The 11570-nt window shown below is 48.6% G+C and overlaps 1 protein-coding gene across 1 annotated transcript; it reads left to right on the top strand.

The window, feature by feature from the left end:
- Positions 1–5090: 5090 nt before the first annotated feature.
- Positions 5091–9373, top strand: LOC144146607 (uncharacterized). The gene is made up of 2 exons (XM_077678543.1): positions 5091–6030; positions 6760–9373. The coding sequence occupies exon 1, from the start codon at positions 5091–5093 to the stop codon at positions 6015–6017; it is 927 nt and encodes a 308-aa protein (XP_077534669.1). The 3' UTR covers positions 6018–6030; positions 6760–9373.
- The last annotated feature ends 2197 nt before the right edge of the window (positions 9374–11570 follow it).

Below are 11570 nucleotides of genomic sequence, written 5' to 3'. Positions count from 1 at the left end.
AAAAAAAAGCTAGGTTCGACGAGGATTCGAACCAGTGACTTACAAAACAGTAAACGGACGCGTTAGCACTCAGCTATCTCGGCGGGAGGTATGAGGACACCTAAAACTACTCTATACTTACGTAAGTTGTCAACAAATATTGTCACTTGTGTTTAGTTTATGCGGCATTTTTGAAACTCTGGTTGTCCTAACGCTTGTTTCTCACGCACCGGTCTTGCAGACGAGGCCGCATTGCTAGCGCTGCAAGCGATTGAGCCAAAGCTCCCTTATTTGACTCAAGAAAAGCTATCGCAGTCAACCCGACCTTTCCTGCGCAGGCCACGGTAGCCACGAAATAAATGGAATGTGCCGTTAGAATTATGGCGTTGATAACGCTTGTTTGTCCGGCACCGTCTTGCAGACAAGCAACGTCGCGCTAATACTACAAGCGATGTCACTCCTGGCTTGTCAGGCGCATCAAACCCGTCGTGTAAAACGACTGTAATACTGCGAAAACCTCTGAGTTTGTAACAAGTGGGTATTATTAGAAAGCGACCGAAGCATGCGGTGGCGGCGACGTAATAGGTACAGCAAACAGGTAGGCAGAACGGCAGCGACGAGCGAAAATGATTTTACCCGACCGCCCCCGTCGGCCTGCGCAAAAAAGGAAGATAGAACCCCTGCATACACGCTCTCGAAGAAAGCTGTTCAGCCGATTCAGTTTGTTGTGGACGAAGAGCAACCGAGGCTGCATCCACAAACGATTGTGCTTGCCGTGGTATGAGCCAAAGCATATCTTCACATCGTTATGTTATCGTCCGTCTGACTGTTACTTATTGAATGAAAAATTCAGAACACAAACGTTGACGTCTAGCGTCTATGCCCGACATAGACGCTGCTGTTTAGGCCCTAAAAACCACCTTCAGGGCGTCTGTCGGTTCTGTCTGATGGCGCGCTCGCGCCGCTGATTACGAACAAGGCGTCTGTTGGCGTTCACTGATTGTGTTGGCGAGCCGGTAAACGCCATCACGGTTAAACTCCCTGTTGGAAGACTACGCTGTTGGGACGATAGAGTGCCGACAGAGCTTCTTATTGGCCCCACAAACGCCATCAAGGTTAAACTCCCTGTTGGAAGACTAGGCTATTGGAACGATAGAGTGCCGACAGAACTTCGTATTGGCCCCACAGGCGTGCTGTGAGCCCAACAAGAAAGTCTTGTTGGACTTTTTGCCCAGGGCATAATAATACGGGAACAAATTCTTAGGTAAATTCGATTTCGTTGAGGACACCGATGCCTCGCGTAGAAGTTTTATTTATAGGACTACAAGAGGCATTTTGTAGCCTTCCCTTCCCGTGCACCCAGACATCGAAACGAACCTTGTGATACACTCGAAGAAGTAGATTGGTGCAGAGTGGAATTTAAACATTCAGCAGGTTTTGTTCAATTTACGAACAGCAAATTTAGAGCAGTTCCCCTGGTCTATGGGGAGAGTTCATATTTAAACCTCTCAACGGGAGGTAAAATCATTAGCGCACCCAGGGTTTTTGTCTAAGGGGGGTTTGAAATTTTCACAATATAAAATATAATATATATTAATGTAAAAGAACAAATATAAACACAAATGTAAGTAATACAAAAAAAATAACCACAAAGAATAAAATATATAAAACTATAAAGAGCAGCAGAGTTTTTATTAATTCTTACGCGAAAAAATTACGCAATAAATCAGCCGCCATAACCTATACAATTCGCCTGCAGAAGAAATATAATAACGGATGCCCTTTCACATAAAAATAGAAGATACGCGAAGCCTTTAGCCATTGCCCGAAGCCCCGGACCCAAGGTTAAAAGTACAATTTGAAGGAAGGGATGACGGGAGATGAGGTTGTGGAGGAAATACAATTAATGCCTTCTTCACTGGTGAAGTCAACCCAAGAGTAATGAACGAAATCTGTTCGTATAGGCTGGCACAATTTGCACTGAACAGTCCAATTAACACATATTTCTGAAAGCCTATTCAACAAAACATCATTGTTATCCGTGATCACAGGTTCACAGGTTTTCGTAACTGCGCATGAAGCGTTGATGTCTTCCTTACTATAATGTTACAAACTCAGGCGATATATATATAAAGGAAAATGGAACCTTTTTTATTCAACAGGAGAGGGAGGGCTCGTACAGTGCTGAGTATTGAAGGAAAAACAGTTGTTTAAGCTTTCAAACGAAATAAAAAAAACTTCGATCTGATCTTGTTAGATTTGATTTGAGGCCAGAAGACAAGCTCGACAATACTGAGTCCCAACCTATGGGAAATTTCAGCGTCTTTTTTTCTAGAAGGCGACGAATGATTCAAATCTCGTTATGGAAATTCCGCACAGAAGTTCAGAAAGTGGTATAATCTGGCCCTACAAAAATTGTGCGACTATTTGCGGTTTAGCGTGGGCTATGAGGCGTGCCGTAGGGGGGAGGGGGGCTACGGAATCATTTAAAACCCCCAGGGATTCTTAAGCATTCAGAAATTTCCTCTCCAGGGACACTTTTTGTGTCATTAAAATTTTTTCTCATTATTTTTCTTAAACTACTTCAAGTTATACGCAAGTTCGTCCGCAGTGTCTTAAAAGCAGAATCCTAAAAGCTCGTGCTCTAGTTTTATTTTCTAATTCCGGTCATACAATATTCTTTTTCGAGATTTAACTGCGAATGTTCAACAATAAGAGCTTCCGCTACTACACACTGCGCTCGGTGAACTTCGGTTTCGGTTTGGTGGGAGAGGCGTGCGGAGGGGATTGGGTCGACGGGCATTTGGGGGGGGGGGTTACAACCCCAAAAACACCCCCCGTGGGTGCGCCACTGGGTGAAATAGTGCGATGTGCGGTTTAAACATTCAGCCTGTTTTTGTGCAATTTTGCATGCTTGCATTCACACACCGTTCTTTTAGGCACCCTAACGATAGGGTGCCGTGGTAACACCCCAATCGAGAAGAAATACTTTTTAGCACCCCTTTATCGGTCGTAGCACCCTTTCAAACTGTTGATTACACCCCTGAATTTTGGCACCCTCGATGTGGGGTGCCCGAGCAGTATTTAGGTGCTTGAAAGGTGCAAAAAGGGTGCAAAATGTTCAGTACACCCTTCTAGCACCCTAAAGGGTGTAAAAATGTCAAGATTTGCACCCCTTAATTTGTGGCATCCTCATGATTGGGTGCCGGAGCAATGTTTTGGTCCCTAAAAGGTGCAAAAAGGGTGCAAAATGTTGAGTGCACCCTGTTAGCACCTTAAAGGGTGTTAAAAAGTTTAGTGTGTGGAGAGATGGGCCCAATTTTTCTTTTTTTTGTGACGCAAGAAGTGAAGGCAAGGAGTAGGTTGTTTTAAGTCGTTATTTATTTGTTTGTTGCTGTTGTCGTTGTATTGGACGCTGAGAACGACGGCTTTGTGGTCGCTAAAGTGTACTGTTAAGGGGTCTTTAAGCACTGGTCGTGCGTTGCAGCAACTGGTGAAGACGAGATCGATGCAACTGCTGCCGTGTATCAGCAGCTTCTTGACGTAGTTTGAATGAGTCAAGGATATAAGGCGCGTTCGTAGCCTTTGATTTGGTGTCGCTTTTGTGGCGCAGTGGGAAGAGCACCATGTACCTCGCGTTCCGCCCACAGGGTAGTGGGATCGAAACCAGGCGCCGATATATTTATAGTAGGGGAGGGGTGCGGACGGACAACAACGCTGCACCTGTTGTTGAGAGCGAGGAGGGTACGGGGGAGAGACGCGCACCTGCGCCTCGCCGCGACGCGCATGCGCAGTGAGCGTATGGACGCCGCCGCCGACAGTCTATGGACATCGTGCGACTAAGAAACGCTCCGCGTTTAAAAACCTGCTGCACCTCCGTCGCGGTGATTATCATTCACTGAACATGTGCGCATTCCTTTTTTAAAATGTTTATCGTGAGCAGGGCATAGCTGAGGTGTATAAATAGGTGAGAAAAGTTGTCCAGATGAACATGAAAAGGTTTGCTTCACAAATGAAGTCTACGTCTGAGTGATGATGGGTGCCCCGTATCCACTTGATGTAATGGCATGCCTCGTCTACGTGGATATACGGAACCGCAAGATGTCGCATCCTCATCGCCCGCAAGGTGGAGGTCGGCTGCTCCATCGCTGCGGTGGCAGGCTGGGCATCCGGGTGTGTAAAAGAACATCGGAAGTGAGGCCATTGACGAGTCACGGCAGGAGTTAAAGGGACACTGAAGTGATATGTAAACATTGCGGGATTACTAGCGCAAATTGTAGTCCGGAGTCCCCAGGCCATGTTTCGACCACTCTAGGCGCGTTTACGCGATTTTATTTAGTAGAAAAACTAATTCGAAAATGCTGTCCCCCTCTCTTTACGCTCGCCCATTTTCTGTGGCGTTTTCGTGTGACGTCAGGAGGGGATGAGGTGGCAATTGGCTGGCTGCGCTACTGCACGGCTCCCCGGCCTTCAGACAGAGTCAGTCGGCCCAGCGTTTCGTCCGCCGGCCGCCGGCGGGTCGTCGCAATCAAGGAGGTTAAAAAAAATTGCTTGGTCGCAATTCGTTCGCTTAGTTGGAACGAAGCCAGGACACGTTTGTGAATGGAAGAATGTGCCTTTCTTTAATTGGTTTGTTTGTACACTGTATCTAGCTCCAAGTCAAGGTCGCTTCACACAAGCGCTGCACAAGCGCACATGCGACGCTTCGCTGACTGGTACGCCAGTAGGAAAATATAAGGCCTCTTGAAGGCGCGAGAAGAGTCAGCGAAGTTAATATAGGTACTAAGGAAATAAAATCAACTGATATTTTTACCGTACAGCGTAAAACTAGGGCAACAGCGGCAACAGCGGTCGACGCCGACCGCGGAAACAGGACCGAAGGAAAAGAAAACCAGGATTTTCAGATTATCTTGCCGACGCTGCCTACCGGACGCATTGTGCTCAACACCGTGTTTCTTCACGCCGACGTAAAGGGACGACCGTACCGAGTCGAAGACTTCAGGGACGCTCTGGCCCAACTTGGTGCACTGCCCGAGGTAATTTCTTTGGGTGCCTATCAAATCAATCATGTTTGGGCTGTGACTTTTAGGAGTGCAGAAGCGACAAAGAAAATGCTGACCACGACGGAGCTGCAGGTGACGGGGCGTCGATGCCTCGTCATCGACCCACAGAATCAGGAGGTGAAGCTGAAGCTCCACTGGCTTTTGCACGGGGTGGCAGACGAGGACATCCGTTCAGCGTTCGTGCCCTACGGCAGAGTCAGCGAGGTTACGAGGGAACGCTGGCGGGTCGCCGGCGTGAACGAAAAGACTTCTACTACGAGGACTGTGCTTCTCAAGCTCAAGTCAGGAGTCAAGATCGCTGACCTACCTCACCAAATTCGTGTTGCCGGAGAACTGGCTCTCGTCGTGGTGCCCGGCCGGCCCATGAAGTGCCTTCGCTGCAACGGTGAAGGGCACGTGAGACGGGAGTGCAAGGTGCCTCGGTGTTCCCTGTGTCGACGCTTTGGCCATGCTGAGACCCAGTGCACGAGGTCGTACGCGAGCGCGGTTGGGCCACCTGGTCACGACGATGAGTCCGAACACCTCATGGATGCCGAGGAGGCCGAGGAAGCAGCCAAGGGCACGGGGGATCAGGAAAAGACGGAGGAAGAGGCCGCCACGTCAACGAACGCTTGCGAGGCCATAGCGGCAGCAGGCGGAGGAGACAACGACATGCCGGAGCAAGCTCCGGCTCCCACGGATGACCCGTCGAAAGACGGTGGCACCCGAACGAACGCCCAGGCAACGGTCAACTACGCCCCCGACGCCATGGACGTGCTCGGGAACCCGGTCGCCAAACGGTGTCACATCGACGTTGCCGAGGGTGGCGTCAGCGACCCCGCAGTTCAGGCCGACGAGCCGCCGATGAAGACGACGCCGGGACGCCGCTCGACGACGCGGCTTAAGCCAAGCGTCGCCGTGGAACGCAGGAGTGTAGAGGCGTCGGGAGCGTCTCAAAAACAGCTCGACGACCCGGGGACCAAACGCGTCGCTTAGCGACGCGCTGGATGTGAGCGGTGAATATTATGCCCCCGGTTTCCATTTCTTCACGGGGAAATGTCTTCTCTGAACCTAGCTACCCTAAACGTCCGTGGTCTTTCGAGTAAAAGACGGCAGAGTCAGGTGCACCGCCTGCTAACAGATCTAGACGTAGACGTCTTAGCGGTTCAGGAGACAAAGGTAGAGGGGGAGGAGGAGACCGGGGGCATGGTGCAACGTTTCACGGCGCGGTATTATGTGTGCGTCAGCCGCGCAGTTGGTTTTTCTGCTGGCTGTATGTTATTGGTGAAAAAGTTGCCGGGGCTTGGAGTGCGAGAGGTGTGCTCTGGCTTGTCAGGGCGACTCGTTGTATGCGATGTAGTATTGAGTGGTGAAGAGTGGCGAATAGTGTGCTTGTATGCGCCGAATGAAGTTAGAGAAAGGGCTGAATTTTATAATAACATTAGGCCGCATCTGTTGACAGACAAGCGTCTTGTCGTACTAGGGGATTTTAATTGTGTCTTATCCACGCGAGATAAGATTAGTAATCGGCCATTTCGTGACGAGAGCACGGCTGTGCTGCAGGAAATAATAAATACTATTGGGCTAGTGGATGTGGGCGAATGTCTAGAGGGAGGACGGGAGGTGCAATTTACACATTTTCAAGGAGTCAGTCACGCTAGACTGGATAGAGTGTATGTATCGTGTGATTTAATTGAAAAATGTGAAGGGTACGAAGTAAAACCTGTATCATTTTCAGATCACTGCCTGGTGGTGTGTAATCTAGGATACAGGAAACGGACCAATACTTTCACGTGGGAGCTATGGAAATTGAATGATAAGTTACGTACGGATGAAATCTTTTTTGAAAAAGTGAGTGGTTTGATTCGGAAAATAGAAGGGGATAAAATCGGTGAACAGTGGGAGTGGTGTAAACAGGAGGTAAAAATGAGGGCCATTGAGAGGTCCACTGTCGTACGATACGAACAGAAAATTATAGAAAAGACACTAAGGTCAAACCTAGAAAAACTTATCCGTGAAGAGTGCAATGCGCCTGGGGTGTTTAGTGAGGATATCAGAAAAATGAAACAGAAACTTGAGGCGCTTGACGATGAACGCTACCGGGGAGCCCTCGTGAGAGCGAGAGTGGACCGATTAGCCGGTGGAGAGGCCCCTACCAAGCGTGCGTTGGGTATAGAACGGGCGAACGCTCGACGTAATCATATAAGGGAGATAGAGTGGGAAGGACGGGTGACGGGTGATCAGCAAGAGATTGAACGGGCTTTTCATCACTACTACAGAGATTTGTTTGCCTTCCGCAGGGCTGAGGTGGAGGCCTTTAAAACCGAGTTTATCAGTGCTTTCCCAAGGATTGATGAAGACTACAAAGAAAGTTTAAGCCAGCCTATTGCAGTTGCTGAAGTTGAATGTGCGATCGATAGTTTGAACAACGGAAAGTCACCGGGTCCAGACGGATTAACTGCAGCCTTTTACAAGGTCTTCAAAAACGACTTATCGCCACTTTTGGCAGCACTATTTAATGAGGCCTTCGAACTAAAGGCATTGCCACCCTCTTACGGAGAAGCGCACACGATACTCATACCTAAAACAGAGGACACGGACAAACTTAAACATGTTTCAGCATATCGCCCTATATCCTTGACAAATGTCGATTACAAAATTTTTATGAAGGTGCTTGCACAAAGAATTCAAACAGTCATCAAGCAGATTGTTGGGCCTCACCAGACGTGTGGCATAAAAGGACGCACTATTTTTTCAAACACACACAAGGCCAGATGTGTGCTGGAATGCTGCGACGCTGCCCGAGCTCGCGTGGCTGTACTCCAGCTTGATTTGGAGAAGGCGTTTGACTGTGTGTCCCATGAATTATTGTTGCTGATTTTAGATCATGTGAACGTTGGAACAGTCATCAAGGAGGGGGTGGCTCTGGCGTACCGAAAGTGCACAACGAGATTAATTGTAAACAAGACGCTGGGGGCCCCCATCAGCGTGGAACGGTCGGTACGCCAGGGCTGTCCTCTGAGCCCACTTCTTTTCTGCCTGTATATCGAAACGCTCTGCTTAAATATAATTGAAAGTGAACACATTCGCGGGTTTAAGCTATGCGAGGCAGAGGTAAAACTTCTGGCCTACGCAGACGACATTGCTCTTTTCTGTACGACCAAAGATAGTGTTACAAAAGCGGTGGACATTGTTAAACGTTTTGGGTCAATCACAGGTAGTGGGGTAAACTGGGGGAAATGTTTGGGATTCTGGCATGGGGACTGGTCTTTGACACCGGATTTTTTTGCCAACGTGAGCTGGGAAACGAGTCCCGTTAAGTATCTAGGGACGCCACTGGAATGTTACCAGGACAGCGAACCGTATTGGCGTGCCCGAACGCAGGACATACGTGACCGGGCAGAAAAGTGGAAAGGGGTTTTTCTTTCAATGTTTGCTAAAGCGACTGTGTGTAATTTATTTTTTATTGCCAAAGTGTGGTACGTTATGCAAGTGTTGCACTGCTCGCGTTTGAATGTACAGAAAATGCATCGTGCATTTGCTGTGTTTATCTGGTCATCTACATGGGAAAGGTGCAGTAGAGATAACCTTTTTCGACGCGTCAAGGAGGGCGGGCTTGGGTTGTCGCACCTGTTTGTCCGCCAGTTGGTGAATAGGTTCCTTTTTCTTCGCGATACAAGCGATCCTTTTTTGCGAACAGTTTGCCAGGTGCGGCTGTCTCAAGCACTGCCGGAATTTGTCGTATCCAGTTTGCACATACAGGGAAGGATTTCAGGATATTTTAAAGAAGTTGTCATGTCACTCAGGTTTCTGTCAACTCGTTTTTCGATGGAATATTTGAGTACAGTGTCACGTAGAAAATTATATAAAGATGTTTGCGACAGTCTGTTCCCGATACCACGATATAGAGAACTGTACAAAGAAGGCCCAGGGCAGGATGTACTGAAAAGAGTTAAGCGTATGGCTGTAAAACCGGGGGTGAAGTCATTTTTTTTTCAAACTTCATTCGGGGACACTTACTGTGCAAACATGGTTAAAAGAAAAGGGGTTAGATACACCGTGGGGTACTGACTGTACAATTTGTAAACAACCGGATAACATAGACCACGTTTTTATACACTGCTGGATGGCGGTTCACTTTTGGGATGTTATGCAGCGAACTTTACACAAAGACTTCCCACTTACCCCGCATGGTATACGGTATTTACCCACACAGAATAACGAAGGAGTCCCCTACGATTTAATAATGCTCCTGGGCCTTCACAGCATATGGAGGGCGCGCATGGCGTGGCTCCATGGTGACGTGGATGCCCGACCGGCCCGGCAGTTTCTGCGGGAGAGTGTCACGCAGTTCGTTGAGAGGCTGAGAGTCCAGCAGCCAGTACCAGATTGGTTGGATTTTTTAGAGCCGTTAATTTCTCTAAAGTGATGATTAAATAACAAAGCCTAGCCGGAAGCACGGCTGGTATGTTAATGTCGGTGTTTGTTGTACCAAATGCAGTGTGGTTATTTTTGTGTTGTAAGTGTGTGTTGATGACTGGTAATAAAGAAAAAAAAAAAAAAAAAAAAAAAAAAAAGCTCAGTGGTCTGGGGCGCTAGGTGTGTTATCGCAAGTGTTTTGCAAGTCACGAGTTCAAATCCCCGCGGGTACGTGCTTTTTTTTTTGTAAGTTAACTTTTTTGTTTTCCGCCGATGTTTTCTATATTGAGTTCACCTTTTTTTGGGCCGCAACGTTCATGTCTACACGAACTAGTTCACAAAACGCGCGCAGGCTGGCACTGGCGCGCTAGCGAGTGCTCGTTGTCGTGCTGTTGCCATAAGCACCGACTGCTTGCAGGCAGTGGGCACAGGCCAGAATGAACAGACCCTTGGCCTGGTGCGAACACGGTTTTTACGATACAGGCATGAGGGAGGCAAGCTCCAAATATGGGGGAAAAGCGCATGACATTTGGGCGTCTGTGGGTACGCGGAGGGCGTTCATGCACTGCGTAGGTCTCGGCTAGTGAATGCTACGACTACAAGCCGTCCTGGGAGGCTTATCTTGTGCATTTTACAGCCGCCAACATGGCAGAAGCGCGGTACGATGATTACTGAGATATTGAGAATGCCCATCCAACAACGCCATTGGTTATGTTTTACAGAACCGAAACCGAAACTTGTTTGATTGCTAACCTTGGGCATCGTCCAATCACGGCGCCCCTCCTCTCAACGTCACAGCCTTAGTTGGTGCGGCCGCCGCAAACCGCGCATGGTAGTTTTTCTTCTTTCGCGCTTTGTAAAATAATTACCGATTTGTCAACCGGATAAACGATGAAAAGTGTGCTAATTTGAGCCAGTCTACGCAGTGCAAGCAAAAACGGGAGCTTGACAAATTCGCTTCAGTGTCCCTTTAAGGGCACCCCACCAGCGCAACCTCCTCGGGACCGGCAAGACACGGTGCGAGGGCGACAGCACACAGTGGCATGAGAGCACGTAAGCGGCGCCGAATATATTCCTCTTAATGCGTAGCATGCATTGTCGAGTACACCCCCCCCACACGGCAGGGCCGTGTAACGCACTGCAATAGCACAAAAATGCTAATTTCGCACAACTAGCAGATTGGCTCGTTATGATACCGTAAACTAAAATACCCGGTAAAACAGAAGCCTGAAAACCAAAAATGAAAAAAAGAATAAACATTTTCACAAAAATGATCACACAAAATGGAAAGTGTGCACCTTGCACATCTCGTCAAACAAGCGCAGACTACACTATGTCACGTGAACGGACGGTAAGGTGGCCTTGACCAGCTCAGAAAGATGGACGCAGGAAAGTCGTTGACATGTTTGACAAAACGCACGTTTAATGCACACCCGAAAAACCCTAAAGCAAAGCCCTCAATAAATAAACCACACACAAACGATAAACACTCACACCTCTAACTAACCATCCCAAAATATAATTAAACTCTAAACACAAAAGTCTCTACAATAAAGTTCTAGACAAGGTGTCATAATACCCTCATTAGTAACCAATAACACAGTCCTCAGCCTAGTCTTTACCACAACTACTTCCTAGTTGTCTCCTACGACAAGTGTCTCTAACGGACTGACCTACCCCGGTCGTCCGCGCTGACGTGTCGCACCCTTGCGTGGCCGCGACTCCATGGTAGCCGTCGTCGTCTCTTGTTCACGCCAGCGTTCGATGCACGCGGTCGTTCCTTGGACGGCGTGGGCTCCGCGCGTCCTGACGTTTCCTCTGTGGCTTCCCCCTATACGCCTCGAGCTTCGCGATCGCTGCGCCGCCTGCCGCCGCTTCTCCGCGGCGTTGACGGGATTTGCGCTGCGTGGCTAATAGGGGCTCGTGCAGTGTTTTCGTTCTGTTTCGCTTCTTTTCGCCTTTCCGCTCCCTAAAAAAACTTGTTATGGTGACGTCTATAGGCAAAGAGTACGTTTAGGTATCTGAAAAAGCAGCTACGTCTTCGTAGAGTACGCGATCGCCTGCAAGAGCTACCCGCGGACGCTGGTCTGCGCGCTTCGTCGCCGCTCTTCCGGGCGTCGGCGACGGCAG

The sequence above is a fragment of the Haemaphysalis longicornis genome, unplaced genomic scaffold, assembly GCF_048455015.1.
Source record: "Haemaphysalis longicornis isolate Haplotype H1 unplaced genomic scaffold, Haemaphysalis longicornis Haplotype H1 scaffold_7, whole genome shotgun sequence".
In the NCBI taxonomy this organism is placed as follows: Eukaryota; Metazoa; Arthropoda; class Arachnida; order Ixodida; family Ixodidae; genus Haemaphysalis; species Haemaphysalis longicornis.
The sequence above is the reverse complement of the archived record's forward strand: the minus strand, read 5'-3'. Positions and strand labels throughout refer to the sequence as shown.

What these genes read in the sequence shown, in the direction of transcription:
- LOC144146607 (XM_077678543.1), top strand. Translation starts at nt 5,091, where the DNA reads ATGCTGACCACGACGGAGCTGCAGGTGACGGGGCGTCGATGCCTCGTC.